This window comes from Bison bison, unplaced genomic scaffold (genome assembly GCF_000754665.1).
Source record: "Bison bison bison isolate TAMUID 2011002044 unplaced genomic scaffold, Bison_UMD1.0 scf7180017864072, whole genome shotgun sequence".
NCBI classification, from domain to species: domain Eukaryota; kingdom Metazoa; phylum Chordata; class Mammalia; order Artiodactyla; family Bovidae; genus Bison; species Bison bison.
In genome coordinates, this window is record NW_011494644.1 from 1,526,187 (window position 1) to 1,547,059 (window position 20,873).

Below are 20,873 nucleotides of genomic sequence, written 5' to 3' on the forward strand. Positions count from 1 at the left end.
GATGGACATGAGTTTGAGTGAACTCTGGGAGTTGGTGATGGACAGGGAGGCCTGGCATGCTGCAATTCATGGGGTCGCAAAGAGTCGGACACGACTGAGCGACTGAACTGAACTGAACTGGGCAGTGGCGAGCCCAGACTCTGGATCGAGACAACCCGAGTCTGAATGCTGGCTCCAGGGTCTTGAACCTGGTGCTCATCTATCACTCAGTCTCCTCACTAACCTGATGACGACACCCACATCATAGTGTTTGCTTGAGGATTAAATAAGTTAATTCAAGTGAAAACAGTTGGAGTAGCTCCTGGCATATAGGAGATGCGATATGTGTCATTATCCTTGTTAAAAACTGAATGAACAGGGTGGGGAGGAGAGGGGTGAGGAAGAAGGCAGTCAAAAGGTACAAACTTCCAGTTGTAAGATAAATAAGTACTGGGCATGTAACGTACAACATGATGACTATAGTTAACACAGTATGATACACAGGAAAGTTAAGAGTTCTCATCACAGGGGGAAATTTTTTTCTTTTATAAAATTGTATCTGTAGGAGATGATAGATGTTAGAAGCCTATTGTGGTGATCGTTTCACAATTTATATGTAAATCAAACCATCCTGCTGTACGTCTTAAACATGCGCACTGATGGACGTCAATTACTTCCCAATAAAACTGGGGAAAAAATAAATTTAAAATAAGAAACCAGGGGGGGAAATGAACACCTCAAAGATAGTTTCTATATGCATCTGGAAAATGAAGAATGGCAGCTCAAAATCACTTAAAAGTGATACAGCAACCAAACTCTGGAATCTGGTTTTCTGATTTTGAAGACACAGCAAATAGCTCTGGAAATACCACTACAGCAAAGGCTATCCTTGAAATATAGAGAGACAGGTAACACTACAGCTTGTGCCCTGCAGGCCCTGACATTTTAAAGGTTAAGCCTTCTCCAGCTGACTGGCAGCTCTGGGTTGGCAGGGCCAGGATGAGGCAACGGACAGAAGGGATGTCTGAAAGGATACTCTCGATTTCTGCCTTTATTCCACACACAAGCCAGCCCCCTCTCCCAGTTGCTGGCCTCAGCTGCCGAGCCTGACTGCTTGCAGCTAGCACTGAGGTACAGGCGAGGCCGAACCTGGCCTCCACTGGCTCCCCTTTCTCAGGCCCTGAGGGACACGGACGACTGGATAAATCCCCAGCCCCCTGATGGTGGCCCTCATGGGGACTTGTCTGGAATGAGGCTTCATCCAAAGGCACCAAAATCATTAAACAGCCACGCAAGTGGAATAAAGGTCCCCAGGAACTCGGGCAGCTGGCCTGGTCTTCAAAGGCTGCCACTGCAACCCAAAATGAATGTTTAAGATCCAGCCAAGTTTTACCCCCTGAGTGGACTCTGGTAGCCTCAAGGAGCTCTCTGGAGGAGAGGTGAGGTGGGGGTGCTGCTGGGGGCTCCATGTTCTGCCAGGGGAGCCCCACTACGGCAGGTCTCCGCCTCCACCTCCTGATGACTTGGCCTCTACCCACGTGCAAGGTCAAAGCCACAATCCACAGAACCCCCACCAAGCACTGTGCCAAGCCTGCGGCAAACACAATTTCCTTTTGTCCCTGCATCACCCTGTGAGGTGGCAGCTGAGATCTACAAACAAGGAAATCCTAGTTCAGAGTCAAGTACCTTGCCAAGATAGGGAACTGTCCTTTACATCTAATCCACTGGTATGTTTTGTTGTCTCTGCCAACGTAATTACATCCTATCATGTCATTTCTCTGAATCCCCTCTGCCACCTCCCTGGCCCAAGCCACCTTTACCTCTCCCCTGGATCATCAGCATACAGCCTCACACATGGACTTCTCACTCCCCTACCAGCTCCCTGACAGCCCATTCTCGACTCAACAGCTGGAATGAAACTTTAGAACATTATCCAAATCCTATCACTTCCCAGTCAAAACCCCCCCAAAGTATCGCAAAGCACCTGGAAAAAGCCGCAAGCTTCTGGCCCTACAGGTTCTATTTGATCTGCCCCCTCCTGCTTCTCCATATATTGGAGTAACGTGGGAGAACAGAGGAGGGTCTTCTTGCTATTCAAACTGTGGTCCTCATAACAGCACTGGTGCCATGCAACGTATTAGAAATATAGATGCTCAAGTCCTATCTCAGACTGGTTGGGAATCTGCATTTTAACAAGATTCCCCCAGGTGACTCATACACACATAAGTGTATGCTGAAGAGTCAGTTGGAACCAAACAGACTGAGTGGGAAGCTTGGCTCAGCCACTCACCAGCTGGGTGACTTGGCACAAGTGACTAGTGACTTGCTGTGCAATGAAGAATTCACTTACCCAAAGCGAGGTCTGGTCTATGCCCTTGGCTCCCGGGAGGTGATCTCCAAGACCCTGGGATGTCTGGCGAGCATGCCTTTGTGTGCCTGGGGGCTCTGGCCGTGGGACTAACAATGTGATTTATGATGGGAGCTTTCAGTCACTCAGTTCAGTTCAGACCCATCATGACTGAGGCACAAGTTGGACCTCCAGGTGGTGCTGGAGATGGAAGGTCGGCCACTGGACAGAGTGTGATCAAGCCCCAGTTAAAACTCTAATCAAAGGCTCCTTCGTTGGCAATACTGTATGCACACTGTCACCCCCTTGTGTCCAGGAGGAGGTACTGCCACCCATGACTCCACAGGAAGAGGATGACAGGACCCTCTGGACTCTGCCCTGAGCGTCTCTTTCCTCGGTTCAGTTCAGTTGCTCAGTCGCGTCTGACTCTTTGCGACCCCATGAACCGCAGCACACCAGGCCTCCCTGTCCATCACCAACTCCCGGAGTCTACCCAAACCCATGTCCATCGAGTTGGTGGACGGATTCTAATTTGCATCCTTTCGCTATCATAAAACTGTGGTCATAAATAGCGCTTTCCTGAGTACTGTGTGTCATTCTGGTAAATTATTAAACCTGAGTGTGGTCACAGGGCTTGTGAATTTGTAGCCAACTGGCCTGAAGTGAAGGTGTTTCTGGGGATCCCTGAGCTGGGTGTCTGAATTGAAGACAGAACTTGTGGGGATGCTCTCTCAGTCTTTGCAGTTGATTAAACTCATCACATTTCCCTTCTCTGAGCTTCAGTTTCCCCAACTGAAAAATAGCCATCAAAGAGATCAGACCTTATACGGTGCTGAAAGATAAGTGAGATAATGAGTACATAGGAGGCTCACGATAACCTCAAATATTACTGTTCCCATTGTTCAGACAAGAAAACTGAGGCTCGAAGAGGTAAACCAACTTCCCTGCAGTCACACAGAGTGTGAAGCTGGATCGAGCTGACCTTGTCCACATGTAATACTGTCTACTCATGACATGTTGATGCTTTCTGGGAAGGGAAGGACAGTACTGGTTCTGTTGAGCTGGAGTCACTCACCCCCATCCCAATGCTCCCCACTGTTTCTCTTCTCTCCTGAGATCCATGTGACATGAACATTAGACTTTTTAATATTTCTCCATAGGTCTTTTTTCTATTCTTTCCCTCTCCCCTGCCACCACTCAGAGAATTTTTTATTCTCTGTTGTTCAGATTGCCTAATTTCTCCTGATCTCGCTTCAAGTTCACAAACTCTTCCCTCTGTTATTTCCATTCTGCTATTGAGTCCATCCAATGAATATTTTATTTCAGTTATTGTACTTTTCAGCTCTAAATTTTCCATTTGGTTCTTTTTTATACCTTCTATTCCTGTATCTGCGGGTCTGTTGATCTTCTCTATCTTATCGTTCTTTTCAAGATGGTTCACCCTTACTTTCTGAAGCATGGTTATAATAGCTGTTTTAATGTCTTTGATAATTTCAATATCTGGGTCATCTTGTGGTTAATGTTTGTTGATTATATTAACTCTAGGAATGTGTCAAATTTTGCTCAGTCTTCATACATCAGGTAATTTGGGATTGCAACCTGGGTATTTCAAATCTTATGACAGTATAGGTGTTGTCCCAATTCTACTGAATATGTTGATCTTTTTTACTTGTAGCAGGCAGCTGATCACAGGTTAGGCTCAGAGCACAAGTTCTAACCTGCCTTCATGTGCCGTTACTCCAGTGACTGGTCAGTTTTCAAAGCCTCTGCAGTGTTATTACTCTCTGCCCGTCACGTGCGTCCCCCAGGGGCCAGCTCAGGGCCTGGTGGTCTACCCTGCAGTTCTGGTCTCAGTCTCTGATACACTGTGTGGGGTCATTTCCACTCCTGCACAGCCTGAGGATGAGTTTAGCAGTTCACACACAAGCTCACTGGATCCCTTTTGGAGCTGCGTCCTCTCTGTATCTTTCCCACTCTGGCCCTCAGGGATCCACTTTCAAGGCCCTCTGGCTAGAAAGCCGAGGCTCTAGTTTCCCCACTCTGCTGCTCACTGCCCATGACCGGGTCTGGATGGAGCCAAGTGCCCACTGCCAGCTCCTCACATGCTTCCACCCCCAGGGCACTGCAGGCAGCACAAGCTGGCCTGGTTCTAGCGCTGAGTCCACACAGCTTTAGTGTCCAGCCCTGGTTCCCGGACACTGTAGCTTCTGGCAGATGTGGGATGCTGGTGTGTAGGTGAGGAGTCAGGTGCTGGGCTGAGCGGCTAACCTCAAAAGTGTCAGCGTTTTGATTCTCATGCACTTTGCAATGATTAGAACAGCAGGTATGAATTTCCAAGTGGTCATTTCTGGATGGACAGGTCCACAAGCTGACCTGTGTTTAATTCCCATAATAGGAATGACATGCTGGATTTTACACAAGAGAAAGCTGGGATTCAAAGAGGTGGGGTAATTTTCTTGAAGTCACACAGCTGGTTCACAGTGGGGCCAAGGTTCAAACCCAAGTCTGGGTCATTCCAGGGTCCCCTCCTCTATGGCAGATCCATCCATCTCACCATCATCATCATAATCAATCCGGTATTTATTGAGCAACACCCAAGTACAAGGCACTGCCCAAAGCTTTTTACCTGAACTGTTGAGACTGGAAGAAACAGAGGAGGAACCTGAGGCTCAGAAGAGAGATCTCAATTGCCCAAGGTCACACGCACTTGCCGAGTGGTAAAGGTGATATCTGAACCAAATTGCACACTTTAATCCATACTCTGAGCAACCATCTCTCTAGGAGGCAGAGATGGGCCTGCTGCCCAGTGAGTAGGTCCAGGAGGGGAGAAGTCAGAGCATGCAGGAGGCTGCAGAGAGGAGGCAGAGCATAGGTGGGCCAAGGCCAGATGTTGGGGAACATCTGTACCCTGGAACAAATCCATGGCATCTCGATCTCAAGGGAGTTTCTGGCTCTCACAGAATGGCTATGCCCCTCTCAGGCTGGCTTGCCCTCCTCTCCTAACTGGAAAACCACTGCCCCACGTCCCAAACCCTGACACTTTTCCAGCATGTCCTCTGGTGCCCATTCAACTCTGAGGTCTTTCCAGGCAAGAGGGTGGCACACTGTGCCCCAGACCTCCCTTCTCATTCTCCTCCACGCCTCTCTACCCGTCTCATCTCACCAGCAGATTCAATTAACCAATTTGATGCTACAGCTGCAGAAAGCCAAGCAATTATGGAAAACAGACCAGGTGCCTTGGAACTCACTCTCAGAGAGGGGTCTGGGAGGCCTCCAAGCAGACAGCGGGATGGGGAGGGAGGCAGAACAGGAAGGCAAATGCTTGCCAGTCCAGACTGCACAAGAGATCCACGTGGGGAGCTTTGAAAGATACACCCACCCCATCCAAGATACAGGTGCTCCAGCTGATATAGTTGTTCCGGGCCTGGGCATCAGGATATTTTTAAGACCCCATGTAATACTAACGTACAGATGGGGTTAGAAAATCTAATGATGTGCAGAGGTTAGGATCACTGCTGGAGAGTTTGATTCTTTCTAACACAGACAGAAAGATGGTCACTCACCCTAAAGCACTTCCTGGGTCTCTATGTATCTGCTCCCCAAAGTGTGGTCTGCAGACCTCAGCATCTGCATCACTTGGGTGCTGTCAGAAATACAGAATCCCAGGCCCCACCCCAGACGGAGTCAGAATCTGCATTTTAACAAACCCCTGGTGGATGCCTGTGCATGTGAAAGTTTGAGGCACCAAGTTTTCTAGTTCTAACTACAGACGCTGAGAGTTGGTAAAAAGCTAGGAGTATCAGTCATTGCCTGGTTTCCCTTCCCGGGTGCTGTGCAGCTGCTCAGAGCTGGTTATCACTGAAGGCTCCCTTTCTAAGCCTATGCACAGGTCAATTCCTGTAGCGGCTGCCTTGAGAAACTCTAGCAGGGTTGGGGGGTCAGCAGGGCACGGGTCTTCCCTGCTGACCCCTGGCAGCCCGTGAGCACCAGGCTGAAGTGTGAAGTCAGACTCGGTTTCTCCTCCAGCCCTGCCTGACCTCGCCTCCCTCCCTACACCCTACAGTTCCCAGCCCCCACGTTGCCTCCTCTCACTCCCCAGACTGGCTCAGGCACTCTGCAACAGGCCCTGCTCTCCGCCTCATAACCCTCAGACCAATTCACAATGAGTTTGTACTGCTGTGGCATTTGATTAATGTCCCTCTGCTAGAAGTAAGCTCCGTGAGAACATGTGTCATGAACGTCTGGTGGTCTACTGAGTAAGGAGCATCTAGCAGCAGAGGATGAGATGGTTGGATGGCATCACCGATTCAATGGACATGAATTTGAGCAAACTCCGGGAGATAGTGAAAGGCAGGGAAGCCTGGCGTGCTGCAGTCCCTGGGGTCGCAAAGAGTCGGACATGACATACCGACTGAACAACAACAGCACACAGAATTTGCTCAAAAAAAGTCATTCAGTGGGGACTGATGCCTAGTTGGCTCCTGGCCCAGGGAGCTGGACCCTGGCCGCCCCCAGCTCTGGCATCAGAGGCCACCTGTAGGCAGTGGTCCCTACTCCTGCTGCCCCCAGGTGCTGGGAACCTTTTCTAAGCTAACTGCCTCTTGACTACAGTCACCAGATGAGGTCGAGCTTTGAATGCTTTTCAGAAGGCCAGGCCAGAGGATCAGGACATGAACTTCAGCTACTTCTAATCTAGCAAGCATCCCAAAACTTCACCTCCAAGCAGACAGACGGCCTTCTTCTGACACCAGGAAGGAGAGTGATTGGAAGAGAAAATACCCAACCCAGGTAAGTCTACAAAATAAGTGCTTCCTTCCCTTTTTGAGCTTTGCACAGAATCTCAGAGTCCAAACTGATAAAGTGGCTAGAACAAAGTATTTATTTATATATAATAACCCATCTTCTTTCAGAAGCTTTAAGATGGCATCTAGCTGCATAAATTTGGTGTCTGTCGAGTAGTAATAATAGTAGCCAGTACTTAAGGAGCACTTTCTCTGAGCCAAGCACCATTCTAAGCCTTCATATGTATTAATTCATTTTGGGCTTGACCACAATCTACTGAAGTCAGGACCACTGTCCCCATTTTACAGATGAGGAAGCTGAGGCAAAGAGAAGCTGAGAAAAGTGCCAAGATCACAGAGTGAACCCTGGGAATCTTGCTCAAGGATCTGGCCCCTAACCACTGTTCTAAACCCCTTAGAGAGGACAGTCTGTGAGGCTCCGGCCTCAGCCTCCAGGAACTACCAGGAAACCCTGGGGTTCTATGGAGCTTAAGCTGCATTTCTTATCTTCTTGCTTTTTAAAATCGTGGTAAAATGCATGTAACATAAAATTTACCATTGTAACCATTTTAAGGTATGCGTGCACGCACAGTTGTTTCAGTCAAGTCTGACTCTTTGCAACCCTATGGATTGCAGCCCAGCAGCCTCCTCCGTCCATGGGATTCTGCAGGCAAGAATACTGGAGTGGGTTGCCATGCCCTCCTCCAGGGGCTCTTCCTGACCCAGGGATTGAACTCGCGTCTCCTACATCTCCTGCACTGCTGGCGGACTTTTCACTGCTGAGCCATCCAGGAAGCCCCAAGGTATACAGTGGCATTAAGACAATCCACATGGTGCAGCCATCACCACCATCCATCTCCAGAATCTTTACATGCTCCCAAACTAAAATTCTCTACCCATTAAACACTAACTTTCCATTCTCCCCTCCCCTCCACCCCTAATAACCTATGCTGCTTTCTGTCTCTTATCAGTTTGATTACTCTAAGTACCTCATATAAGGGGAATGATACAGTATTTGTCCTTTTGTATCTGGCTTATTACTTAGCAATGGCACCCACTCTAGTACTCTTGCCTGGAAAATCCCATGGACGGAGGAGCCTGGTAGGCTGCAGTCCATGGGGTCGCTAAGAGTCGGACACGACTGAGCGACTTCACTTTCACTTTCATTATTACTTAGCATAATGACCTCTAGGCTCACTCATGTTGGATCATGTATCAGTTTCCCTTGTTTTAAGGCTGAGCAACATGCCACTGTATGTATACACCACATTCTGTTTATCCATTTATGCACCCATGAGTGGACACTTAGGTTGGCCACTCCTCAACCCCCACCCCTCCTCCTCTGCTCTTTTTAGCTGTTGTGAATAAGGCTGCTATGAACACGAGTGTGCAAATGTCTTGAATTCTGCTTTCAATTCTTTTGGGCATATACCCAGAAGCAGAAATGCTGGATCATATGGCAATTCTATTTTTAATTTTTCAAAGAGCTGTTATCAAGCTACATTTCTTTTTTTCTTTCCTTTCTTTTTAGCTCCTACTTCCAATAACAGCCCAATAACCTCAGTGGCCAACTCCACTTTACTTTCTAGAAGGTCTCTGGACCACACGCTGCTGTCTCAGGAATCAAAAAGCCATTTCCCCTCTCTTTTCTTTTAAACTTCAGCTGCAAAAATTACCTGATTGAAAACTGCTGAAGAACCTCATCCCACACAGGAACGAACTGCTCAGAAAGCCCAGCCCACCGGCTAATTACAGGCTTTTACCAGGATTCTCGGCAAACGCTTAAATTGCAGATCAAGCTTCCCTTTGTTAGGAAGTGTTTGGAAACATGCTAATGGGCTGGGTTTCAGATCCTTAGCCTGGAGGTGACAGCTCTTTCCCCAGCTGATAAATAAAGCAAGTTAGAACCTCATGGATTCGAATTCCGGAGAGTCACAGTTTTGCTGAGATAGCTCCCAGCTCAATCCACATTTCTCTATTATTCCAGCCAGTGGTCTTTCTGCAAATGCCACCCCAGCGGGGATTTTCACTCAAAGCTGTGGTTCGGAACCCTGACTGAGCATTAGAAATGTCTGGGGTGCCTTAAAATACATATATTTCTAAAGAGCCCAGGACCCCAGCTAACCTAGCTGAACCAGAGTCTCTGTGGTGGGATCTGGCCACTGGCAGCAGGTGAAAACTCCCAGCTGATTCCAAAGCGCAGCCAGGCTTGACTCCCTCGCTTACTGCTGCTAAGTCACTTCAGTCATGTCCAACTCTGTGCGACCCCATAGACGGCAGCCTACCAGGCTTCCCCGTCCCTGGGATTCTCCAGGCAAGAACACTGGAGTGGGTTGCCATTTCCTTCTCCAGTGCAAGAAAGTGAAAAGTGAAAGTGAAGTCGCTCAGTCGAGTCGGACTCTAGCGACCCCATGGACTGCAACCTACCAGGCTCCTCCGTCCATGGGATTTTCTAGGCAAAAGTACTGGCTCCCTCGCTTAGGGGGACACAGAAGTCTGCAATCCTTCCTACTCTACAAAGAAAATTTTCAATGGGCTTTTAACCTGAAAAACCTGAGCTAAGGCCTTTAAAGGAGAGATGCAGGTCTTCCACGAATGGAGAGTACAGGCCTTGTCTGATGGCCACAGATGACGACAGCCCCCCGGAGCTGGGGGTGGGGGGTGTCAAAACAGGGATGCAGGGTGTGAGCTGGGGTGGGGGATGGGAGTGCCGCTACGGTTTGAGACTTCAGCCGTATGGGCTTCACATATGGGATCTAAAGTAGCTCAAAAAACAAATAAACTCAAGTCAATGTATGGCAAAACCAATACAATATTGTAAAGTAAAATAAACAAACAAATAAACAGAAGAAAAAATAAATAAATAAACTCAGAACTGTATGCAATTATTTTCTGTCCTCTGGGGAGGGTCCTGCAGAGTTCCTATCACGGGCTCTGATGCTCTGTCACACACTTCCATCCCTGCTCCTTGGCTTTTTATCATAGTCTGCCACATGATGGTATATGATGTAGTTATTAAAAATAAGGACTTAGATCCATCCATATCTGCATTGACCTGGAGGGACTGAACACATTCACTGTTCCTGAAACAGGAGCAAGTTTCAGAATGATGTCCACAGAATGGTCCAGAAACTTTCACAAGAGAGCAGGGATTGCTAAATACACAGTTTTGGAATTAATGAATAACTGTTTAAAAGAACTGACTCTTCCGTATGTGGATGACATTTGTGTGAACAAGGAGAAAAGTGTGGAGTGGGATACACCAGGGCGTTAAAGGTGGTGACTTCAGGGAGAAGGGCCTGGAAGGAAGTGAGGATGAGAGTATGATCTCCTGAGGGCTGAGGGCTTGCTCTGCGCTTGACACAGTGCTTAGCAGTGATTATGAATGGATCTCTTTTAATCTAGGTAATAGTCCTTTGAGGTCTCCTTGTATGGGTTCCCTGTTTTACAGATAAGAGAACTGAAACACACAGATCTTGCCCAAGGCCACGTAGGACCCAAGCTATGCAGTGCACCCCTCTGTTCTTCTGATTCTCCATTCATACACTTCCTTCAGTTGTATCACTCACAAGCATGTGATACTTTGGTCATAAAATTTTAAGTAAAATATAAAAGTGTCAGGACTTTCCACATGGGCTCTCAATGCCCCACTCCCCCAATCCCTTCCTGATCTAAACATGCAATAGGTCCTTTATTCTCAGGAGGGAGGGAGGAATCGTATTCCATGCTTGGATCCAGTCTTGGTTCAATATGGCTCCCATTGCCTGCTCGCCACCTTTAAGGAGTCGATGGAATCCCTGTCTTCTGTCTTGACCTGAAACACTGTGGAAAGTGGGGTCCCTGTCTGTTGGTAACTCAATCTGGACAGAAGCCATCACAGGTTCTATCAGAAATCATGACCTCTGCTAGGGCAGGCGGCCCTGATTGGATGCAGACTCTAGGGGTGACAGGTCTTGACAAACCCCAGACCAGCCTGCCTGGAGGGGTCTTGGAGCATGGAATATCTGCAGTCTTGTAGATGAGAGGCAATAAGGTTGTTCAGTGGAAGGACTGCATGCAAGGATTTTTCAGTTACAGCCTGCTTTCTCAGGAGACCTGTAAGCCAAGGATTCTAGACTGGATCTAAACAGATGATGGTTTCCAATTACTCTGGATCAAGACTCCTCAAAATATGAGGTCAGATCCCTAATGCCATCATGACCTTGCTGCTTGAAGAAATGCAGATCCCTTGATCTTAGGAGCCAGCAAGACCAGAGCTTGAATCCTGTGTACCAGCTGGAGCCCCTGGGTTGATTGCTCATGTTTTAAGCCTCAGCCGCTTGCCCTGTAAATTGATGAGGATGATGTTGACTTGACAGGGTGGACTATGATGAATATTAGCAATAATACAGGTGAAGTCTGTGAAAAGGACACAGGATTAGTAACCATTACTTCTAAAAATCTATGTTGTGGTGGTGGATGAGGGCAGCTTCTAAATGGCTTCAGTGATCCTTACCTCCCAGTATCCACACCCTTGTATAATCCCCGCCTCTTGAATGTGAGCTGGACCTAGTGAGTTGCTTCTAATGAGTGGAATATGGCCAAAAGTGATAGGTTGTCACTTCCAAGACTAGGTTACAAAAGGACTATAGCTTCCCTCTTGCTTATCCTCTCTTACCCCCTCATTTGCCCACTGTAAGCCAGTTGCCACACTGTAAGTTGTGCTATGAAGCAGACCATGTGGTAAGTAACTGGGCAAAGTCACTGGCCAACATCCAAGAAGGACCTGAGGCCCCAAGCCAACGTTCTGCAAGGAACTGAATCCTGCCAACAACTATGTTAAGAAGATTGAAAACAGATCCCCACCTGATCTTCAGGTGAGCCTTCAGATGAGACTGAAGCCCAAGCCAATACATTAACTGCAGCCCTGTCAGAGAACCTCAGCCAGAAGCACCGAGCAAAGCTATGCCTGGATTCTTGACCCAGAGCAAATAGGAGATAATAAACATTGATTGTTTTGAACCACTAAAGTTTGGGGTGATTTTGCAGCAATAGATAACCAATACATCCTGGAAACAGTAGATTAAATTATACTTTGGAAACAATAGATTCAGCCAGAGTGTGGCACCTGAAGTCTTTACTTAAATGCCATGTCCTCTGGGAAGCCTTTCAAAATCCTCCTCTCTGAGTTAGGTGAACATATTTTCTTATGTTTCCCTATTAGACCATAAGCTACTTGAATCATCATATCATCAAAGCTCTCCTAGTACTTAGGATTATCTCAAAGTCATAAGTCACTTCATCTTCACAACAAACCTATGAAACAAGTACTATTATTGCCCACATTTTATAGATGACAGAAACTGAAGCTCAGAGAGGCTAAGTAACTTGCCTAAGACTTTAGTAATTATGTGGAAGTGCCAGGAAATCTGGCTTCAAAATTCGCATTTGCAATGATTATACTTTGTGGTTCTATAAATCTTTTCCAAATTCACAAATGGTGAGTTCAAACCCAGGCAGCTAAATACCAGACATGAAGTTCTTAAATATCACCCTCTCGAGATCACCTTCTATCCCTAGGACAATACGTTGAATATGTCTCACCTGTAGTTCTCAATGTCTGGAACACCACCTACCTGTAAACACTAGGCTGGCATTTTCCAGTTCTTCTTGGGGAACTTTGAAGCTGAAGGATTCATTGTAAAAGGGATCGATTGTGCCTCTTAAGAAGGATGTCTTCTTTGTTTTCACAAGCTTGAGTCCATGTACCAGCTGAATTTTCACAAATGGGTCTGAGAATAGAGTGTTGGAGATCATGAAACCCAATCCATCCATTCACCTAACTTTCCAACCATTCGACCCAGTGACCTACCCATTCTTTCATCTTCCATCAGTCCATCCATTCCAGGTTTCCACTCCTTCTTTCATTCATCCATTTCCCCATCTATCCACATATTTTTTTCTTTTTCCCATCCAGCTTCTTCTCTGCTCACCCTTTTCTCTCTTTCTCTAGACATGCAAGATTTACTGAGCTCCCCGCATGTGTCAGGCATTGTGTTCATTTTACAGATGAAGAAACTGAGAACTCAAATAGGAAATGATTTGCATTAAGATAAGGCTAGTGAAAGAATAGCTAGACCCAGAGCCTGTCCTAGTTTTTCTGGCCTTAGAAGCCCATCATCATGTCAGTGAGCCCAAAGCCCATACAGGGGAAAATGGAGATGGCAGAATTATAACTATTATTCTTAGATCACTTTACAGCTTACAAAGAAATTCATGTACATTATCTAATTTTATGTTTGTATAAACAACCCAATGAGATAAATGCTGTTATCTCAATTTTTCAGACGGAGAATTGAGGTTTATAGAGGTTAAGTAACTTCCCCAAGGCCACATCATTTATAAGAAGTAGAACTAGGATTTGGTTCCAGGCAGTTTTACTCAGGAGCTCTTAATAATCCTATCATACTGACTCTCCCACTGTGGTGAATCTGAAACTCTCCAGCTTTAATACCATTCCCTCCACTGGCCCCTTCAAAATCTGTTTTTAATATGTGGTTTTTGAGAATACAAGTTGTCTTCTAAATTCAGCTGTCACTTTATAGCAAAAGTAATTTATTTTAGCTATTGCACTTAGAAAAGACTATATTTCCACCACTGAGCTGAAGAGACCCCAGCAACCATGACTGCTTTCAAGATAATATCCTTTGCTGTCATGGGAAAGCTACATAAGGAGGGAATGTAATCTGTTCTATTTCATTAAAAGACACGTTCAAATTGGTGTGTTATAGACATTTGAAATACAGCAGTGTTTTCGGAGCTGGCATTTATAAAGATGTATGCTACATTTGAAATGAGCTAGAAAAAGAACCTCAGAGGGTGTCCACTGGTCTCACGGACTAGAAAGCATCGTCAGTGCTCACTACCGCCACCTGGAGCATGGTGTCTCCACTGCAGGCATAGCATCCAGAAAGTGAACGTGGCTCACTCATGAACCACTCTTTGCAACCCCGTGGACTATGCAGTCCATGGAATGAATTCTCCAGGCCAGAATCCTGGAGTGGGTAGCCATTCCCTTCTCCAGGGAATCTTCCCGACCCAGGAATCGAACCAGGGTCTGCTGCATTGCAGGCAGATTCTTTATCAGCTGAGCTACCAGGGAAGCATAGCATCTGGACAGGCAAGTAACTTCCTCCAGGCTGCATGTGTACAAGGAGGATTTAGAGTTCAACAGTTATCACACCTGGTCTCGATCAAACCCCCACTTCAAATGGAATGGTATCATTTACCTGCCTCATCCCAAGAGATATCTGATCATTTATTTTATCTCTTGAACTAACAGACTAGATCTGGATACTATTTTATCCTCAGAAAGTCCTATTAATTAACAGCATCCAGGATGCAGAAAAAGGAAATCAGGTCCCTCGTGTCAAACAAACATAGACGCCTTGTTAAAGCAATGGCAGAAGGAGGGGCCACACTGTACCTGAACCTTGGCTCACATCTGTCTGAAGAAGTTGCTTGGCTCGAATGACGTCAACATTCAGCCTCCCAGCACTCGGGAGATAATTCAGTGACAGAAGCAGCTCCCCGAGTTCTACCTCATTCTGTGGAGAAAGGATATAATCAGGAAGTTGCATTTTTCTTGTACTTCTTTTGCACCTCTCATGCAGGAAATTGATTCCAGCAGCTCACAAATGGACTTCTATGGGTGGATCAGCTGACAGAAGGTACCTCTTTTTCTGAGTTATTTTAGCCTCTTTCCCCAATTATTTTCTTCCATCCATCTCAGAAAGTTTGTTCTGCTTTTAGAATATTTAAGAGCAGCAACAACATAGTAAGAACAAAAGCATCAATAATGATAATAAATAAATGCCACATGCCAAGTACTGTGCTGAGTACTTTACATGAAATTATTAGTTCAATCTTCACATTTAACAGAAGAGGGAACTGAGGCTTGGAGGAGACAGAGGCTCAGAAACATGTCCCAGGCCACAGAGCTAGAAAGTGGTAGTGCTAACACTTGGACCTAGGGAGGTGACCCAGACTCTCTGAGCATTGTGCTATTCTGCCTCCCAGCAGGATACCAGGGAGGCAGACCACCCTGCAGGGAAACCATCCTGCAGGTTCTCATACTGTTTTGAAGTAATTCCCAGACATTATATTATTTATCTGTAATATTTTAGCAGGTTGAGAAATCTGTTCTCAACCTGCAGGCTGAGCCCACAAAAAGCCTGTGCTTCCAACCTCACCACAGCAAGCTCAGACTGTGACGTCACTTGTTGAAGATTATCTGTTCCTTTGCTGTTAATACAACCAAATTGTGGGAAGCTGTGGGAAGTTCACATACGCACCCACTGCGTGACTCCATCCTTCCAACAGTACCAAGAAACAAGAGGCCCCCACTTCTTTATCCCTGTAAACATTTTTTTAATTGTAGAAAATTTCAAATACAAGTTAAATAGTCCAGTTTAATTAATCTCCATATACCCATCACCCAATTATACCAATTATCTACACGCTGCAACATGTTTCATCTTGTCTTAGTCCGTACAGGCTGCTATAATAACAAAATACCACAGACTGGGGAGCTTATAAACAACAGCAATTTCTCTCTCACAGTTCTGGACACTGGTAGATCAGGGTGCCTGCATGGTTGGCTGAGGGCCCTCTTCAGGGTGGCAGACTCCTTAGCAGAGGGCTGGGAAGCTCTCTGGAGTTTTAATAAGGGCACTAATCCTATTCATGGGGGGCTCCACCTTCATGACCTAATCACTTCCCAAAGGCTAAGCATTCTAACACCGTTACATTTCATGTTAGGATTCCAACATGTGAACTTCCCAGGGGGTGGGGGGAGTGGACCACAGACATTCAGACCATAGCATATCTATACCCTGACTTGTAAAAAACTTTAGCTGCATATTTTAAACCAAGTCCCAGACATGATGCTATTTTACCTGTGTATCTTTTAGAGTGCTTTTCTGATAAGTACATTAAAACAAATATTTTGGACTTCCATCGTGGTTCAGTGGTTGAGAATCTGCCTGCTCATGCGGAGGACACGGGTTTGATCCCTAGTCCAGGAGTCCACATGCCGCAGAGCAACTAAGCCCGAGCACCACAACTACTGCAGCCTGCACCCTAGAGCCTGGGCTCTGCAACAAAAGATATCACAATGAAAAGCCCGTGCACCGCAATGAAGAGTAGCCCCCGTTTGTCTAAACTAGGGAAAGCCCATGAGCAGCAACGGGGACCCAGCACAGCCAGAAATAAATAAATAAAAACCCAAGTATTTTTAGTATGGGAAATCTCCAATCACATTTAAAAGAAAACAGAAGCGTATAAGGGGCTTCCGGATAGCACCATCACTCAGTGTCAACAATTCCATCACATGGCCAATCTTGATTCACCTAAACCCTCATCCAACTCCTCATCTTATTCTGAAGTAATTCCCAAACATCATATTATTTTATCTGTAATATTCTAGCATGTATCTCTCAATGATGAGATTGATCTATCTGTCTATCCATCCATCCATCCTTTGTCCACCCACACACTCGCCCACCCCTAATCTCTATCTCTTTTGGTGTCGGTCATTTGAACAAGTCAATACCAAGTGGCAGCTCTAGAACAATGCTTGGTACATGCAGATACTCAATAAACATTTGTTGACTGGATGAAGAGTCAAACCAAAATATTTCTGAACCCACTGAGTTAGTCACCAAACATGAAACAACCTTGGAAATCAACTCAGAGCATGCTGACTGGCAGCCTGTAGATACGTTTTGTTTGGTTCACATCACGTTTAAACAGATAATTTGGAGAAGGCAATGGCAACCCACTCCAGTACTCTTGCCTGGAAAATCCCATGGACAGAGGAGCCTGGTAGGCTGTGGTCCTTGGGGTCGCGAAGAGTCGGACACGACTGAGCAACTTCACTTTCACTTTTCGCTTTCATGCATTGGAGAAGGAAATGGCAACCCACTCCAGTGTTCTTGCCTGGAGAATCCCAGGGACAGGGGAGCCTGGTGGGCTGATGTCTATGGGGTCGCACAGAGTCAGACACGACTGAAGCGACTTAGCAGCAGCAGCAAACAGATAATTACTTGCTAACATTTATAAAATTCAAGAAACATTTATAAAATTTTTGTGTGATGCCTTTCACACACAAAAAAGCCTAGATTTCTTGCCTTTCTTGAAAAACAGGAAGGTCTGCCAAGGCTGAGCCCACATCCCCACCTGGTAACATCTGGGCACAATGCAGTGCCCCCCAGATGGGATCTGTCTCTTCATGTCACGAGGTTCCCATGTGTCTTCCTTCACCCTTGACATTCTTGCTGTCCAGCTCTGGGCACACAAGCTTGCAGATTTTTCAAGAAAGAAATGGCCAACTCAGTGTCTTGAGTAATCAGAGACGTTCAGAGCCCTTTACACATTAGCTAAGGGTTTCCTTCTTGTTCTCGAAGGCCTGGAATACATGTTTGTCCCCAGGCAAGGAGTGCTGTGCATTATGCTGGTGCCCAGGCCAGGGATACGCCATTCGAAAGCCCTGTGGGCTTGGTTTCTCCCAGGTTTGTAAGTCAGAGTGATGCCTTCCCTGCTTCTTAAATGAACCAGCATCTCATCTCATAATGCAACTGTATACACAGGGATCAAGATTTGTAATTCAGTCAGCTGAGCTGCATAAACAGGTTCAACCAGATTTAACCAATCTAGTCATCGAAGGTAGTTTAGAGATGGGCACAATTTTGTCCCCAGGCCACATTTGCCAATGTCTGAAGAGATCTTGGGTTGTCACAGCTATGGTGGGGGATGCTCCTGGTACACCTCCCTTTGTAGAATACCCATATCTAGTGGATAGCTACCGCCCCAAACAAAGAATGACCCAACCTCAAATGGCAACAGTGCCGAGGTTGAGAAACGCTGGGTACACGAGGGAAAGGGAGACAGCAGTCTCCTTTGCATTAACAAAAAGAGAATAAATATTCTTTCACCCAACAGTTCCATCTCCAGCAACCTACCCTACAGACATCGTCACACAAAATGTGTCAGGATGTGAGCACACAAGGGTAGTGAGTACTTATCACGGCTTCCACTGATTGCCTGTGGGCCTACTATGTGCCTGGGCTGGAATGAGATATGATGCCTGCATCATGGAATATACATTCTAGAAGTGGAGACAGTACACTAAAAAAAAAGTCATGAATGAGGTGATTTCAGATAATGCTGAGTACTAGGAAGAAAACTCCAGCAGGGCCAGGGAGATGCAGGCCTTTCTGGGGAAGATAGAAATATTTATATCTTGATTGTGGTAGTTGTTTCACAGGCGCACTTGCCCCCAGATCAATACACTGTATACGTCAAATGTATGTGTTTACGGCATATGGGCTTCCCTGGTGGCTCAGACGGTAAAGAATCTGCCTGCAATGCAGGAGGCTGGGGTTCAGTCCCTGGGTTAGAAAGATTCCCTGGAGAAGGAAATGGCAACCCATTCTAGTATTCTAGCCTGGAGAATTGCATGGACAGAGGAGCCTGGTGGGCTACAGTCCATGGTGCCACAAAGAACTGGACACAACTGAGTGACTAACACTTCCACTTTTCATTTATTGTATATAAATTATACCTCAGTAAAGTAGGGGGCGGAAATCTAAAGCAAGCACGCAGAGCAGAATATTAGCCCTTGTCAAGTCTGGGAGATGTTTAAGTGGGTATTATTGTATTGTTTTCTGTTAGAAATATTTCATTTAAAAACACAAATAAAAATAAACAGTAAAAAAGAAAGCAAGAAAATCAGGCAGAGATGGTGACTGATGGGGCACACACGGGGGCTGCCATGTCAGCCAGGGTGGTTGGCGGGCAAGGCCTCTCTGTGAAGGGAGATTGTTCAGTTCAGTTCAGTCGCTCAGTCGTGTCCAACTCTTGTGACCCCATGAACCACAGCACTCCAGGCCTCCCTGTCCATCACCAACTCCCAGAGTTTACGTAAACTCATGTCCGTCGAGTCGGTGATGCCATCCAACCATCTCATCCTCTGTTGTCCCCTTCTCCTCCAGCCCTCAATCTTTCCCAGCATCAGGGTCTTTTCCAATGAGTCAATTCTTCGCATCAGGTGGCTAAAGTATTGGAGTTTCAGCTTCAACATCAGTCCTTCCAATGAATACCCAGTACTGATCTCCTTTAGGATGGACTGGTTGGATCTCCTTGCAGTCCAAGGGACTCTCAAGAGTCTTCTCCAACACCACAGTTCAAAAGCATCGATTCTTCTGCACTCAGCTTTCTTTCTAGTCCAACTCTCACATCCATACATGACCACTGGAAAAACCATAGCCTTGACTAGACGGACCTTTGTTTACAAAGTAATGTCTCTGCTTTTTAATATGCTGTCTAGGTTGGTCATAACTTTCCTTTCAAGCAGTAAGCATCTTTTAATTTCATGGCTGCAATCACCATCTGCAGTGATTTTGGAGCCCAAGAAAATAAAGTCAGCCCCTCTTTCAACTGAGGGGAGATTGGAGGCATGTTAAGTGTGGAGGGAACACGCCAGGCAGAGAAGAACAAGTGAAAAGAGGGAGGAACAAAGCCAGTGGGTTTGAGGGTGAGAGGAGGTGGATTCTGGAAGGGTCCACGGAGCCAGAGAAAGCTGCCCCGTGGCTGACCCAGTGGGAGCCTGCTCATGGCCCAACTGCCAGTGCAAAGAGATGGATTAAAAGAGAAGGACCCAAGGCCAGTTCCCAGCCCTCGGCTCCTAAGAGGCCCTCAAGCCCTCTCTAAGTAGAGTGCTTCCTAGAGAGGGCTGCTCGCCTCCTCCCTGGGGCCATTGACTGAACCCTCAACAAGGCAGCTTGCTGATGTCATCACCTTTCTGAGAAGGTTGTTTTTCATCTAAAGGAAAAAAAAAGTCAAGCTCTTTTAGCCTTCACTCCATTAGTAGGATACAAGCTGGCAGCCCTCTCCTGTGCCCCCCACCCCCACCCTACACAAGCACATCAAGGTTTTCATGCTGTTTTTCCAGGAAAGCAGGTCCATTGATCTAGCCATTCTTTCTCTCTGTCTCAGGAGTGATCAACTTGCAAGACAGTTGTCTGGAACTCAGGGAACAGTTGGTAGAAATAAAAAAGGAGACTAACTGAGCAATATCGAAGGCTTGATTTATTTAACAAACATTTATTCAACAGTTACTGAGGCCTGGGCCTGGGAAGTCATGAACATGGTAATTACAGCAAACCTTTACAAAGAAAGCACCCTGGACCAGGCATTGATCTTGGCAAGCTAAGGCTCAATCTCATTTCTTCCCCTAATAGCCTAGAGATTTCCATTTTACAGATGAAGAGATTCTAGCTCAGGGACACCAGTGAGGAAGGACAGGAAGCAAGCTCAGTCCCTGTATTAACGCTTACTTTGTGTTGATGCTAATTAAAGCATGATCCCAGCCATCAACAAGTTAGTCGGCTGGGGAAGACTAGGGAAAATATGAAAAAAAAAAAAGAAAAGAATAAGTGTTGGCACAGATGTGGAGAAACTGGGACCCTGTACACTGCTGCTGGGCACGTAAAATGCCATAGCCACTCTTCTACGAAACAGTGTGGCCATTCCATGAAAAATACAGATATGGTATGACCCAGCAATTTCACTCCTAGGTATATGCCCAAGAGAACAGAAAAATGTGCACATGAATTTCACAGTTGCACCATTCATAGTAGCCAAAGGGGGAAACAGCCCAAATGTCCATCAATGGATGAATAGATTAACAAACTATGATTCATACAGAGGTGTTATTCAGTCATGAA

General features: G+C 46.2%; 1 protein-coding gene across 1 annotated transcript in view; it reads right to left on the reverse strand.

Annotated features, from left to right (window-relative positions):
* Window positions 1-20,873, reverse strand: part of SYT17 (synaptotagmin XVII) — an 88,717-nt gene that overhangs the window by 22,522 nt on the left and 45,322 nt on the right. Inside the window, exons 6-7 of the mRNA XM_010837110.1 lie at window positions 14,573-14,693; window positions 12,723-12,878 (exon numbers count right to left, since the gene is read on the reverse strand). Coding sequence (XP_010835412.1) covers window positions 12,723-12,878; window positions 14,573-14,693 — 277 coding nt within the window. The remainder of the gene's footprint in view (window positions 1-12,722; window positions 12,879-14,572; window positions 14,694-20,873) is intronic.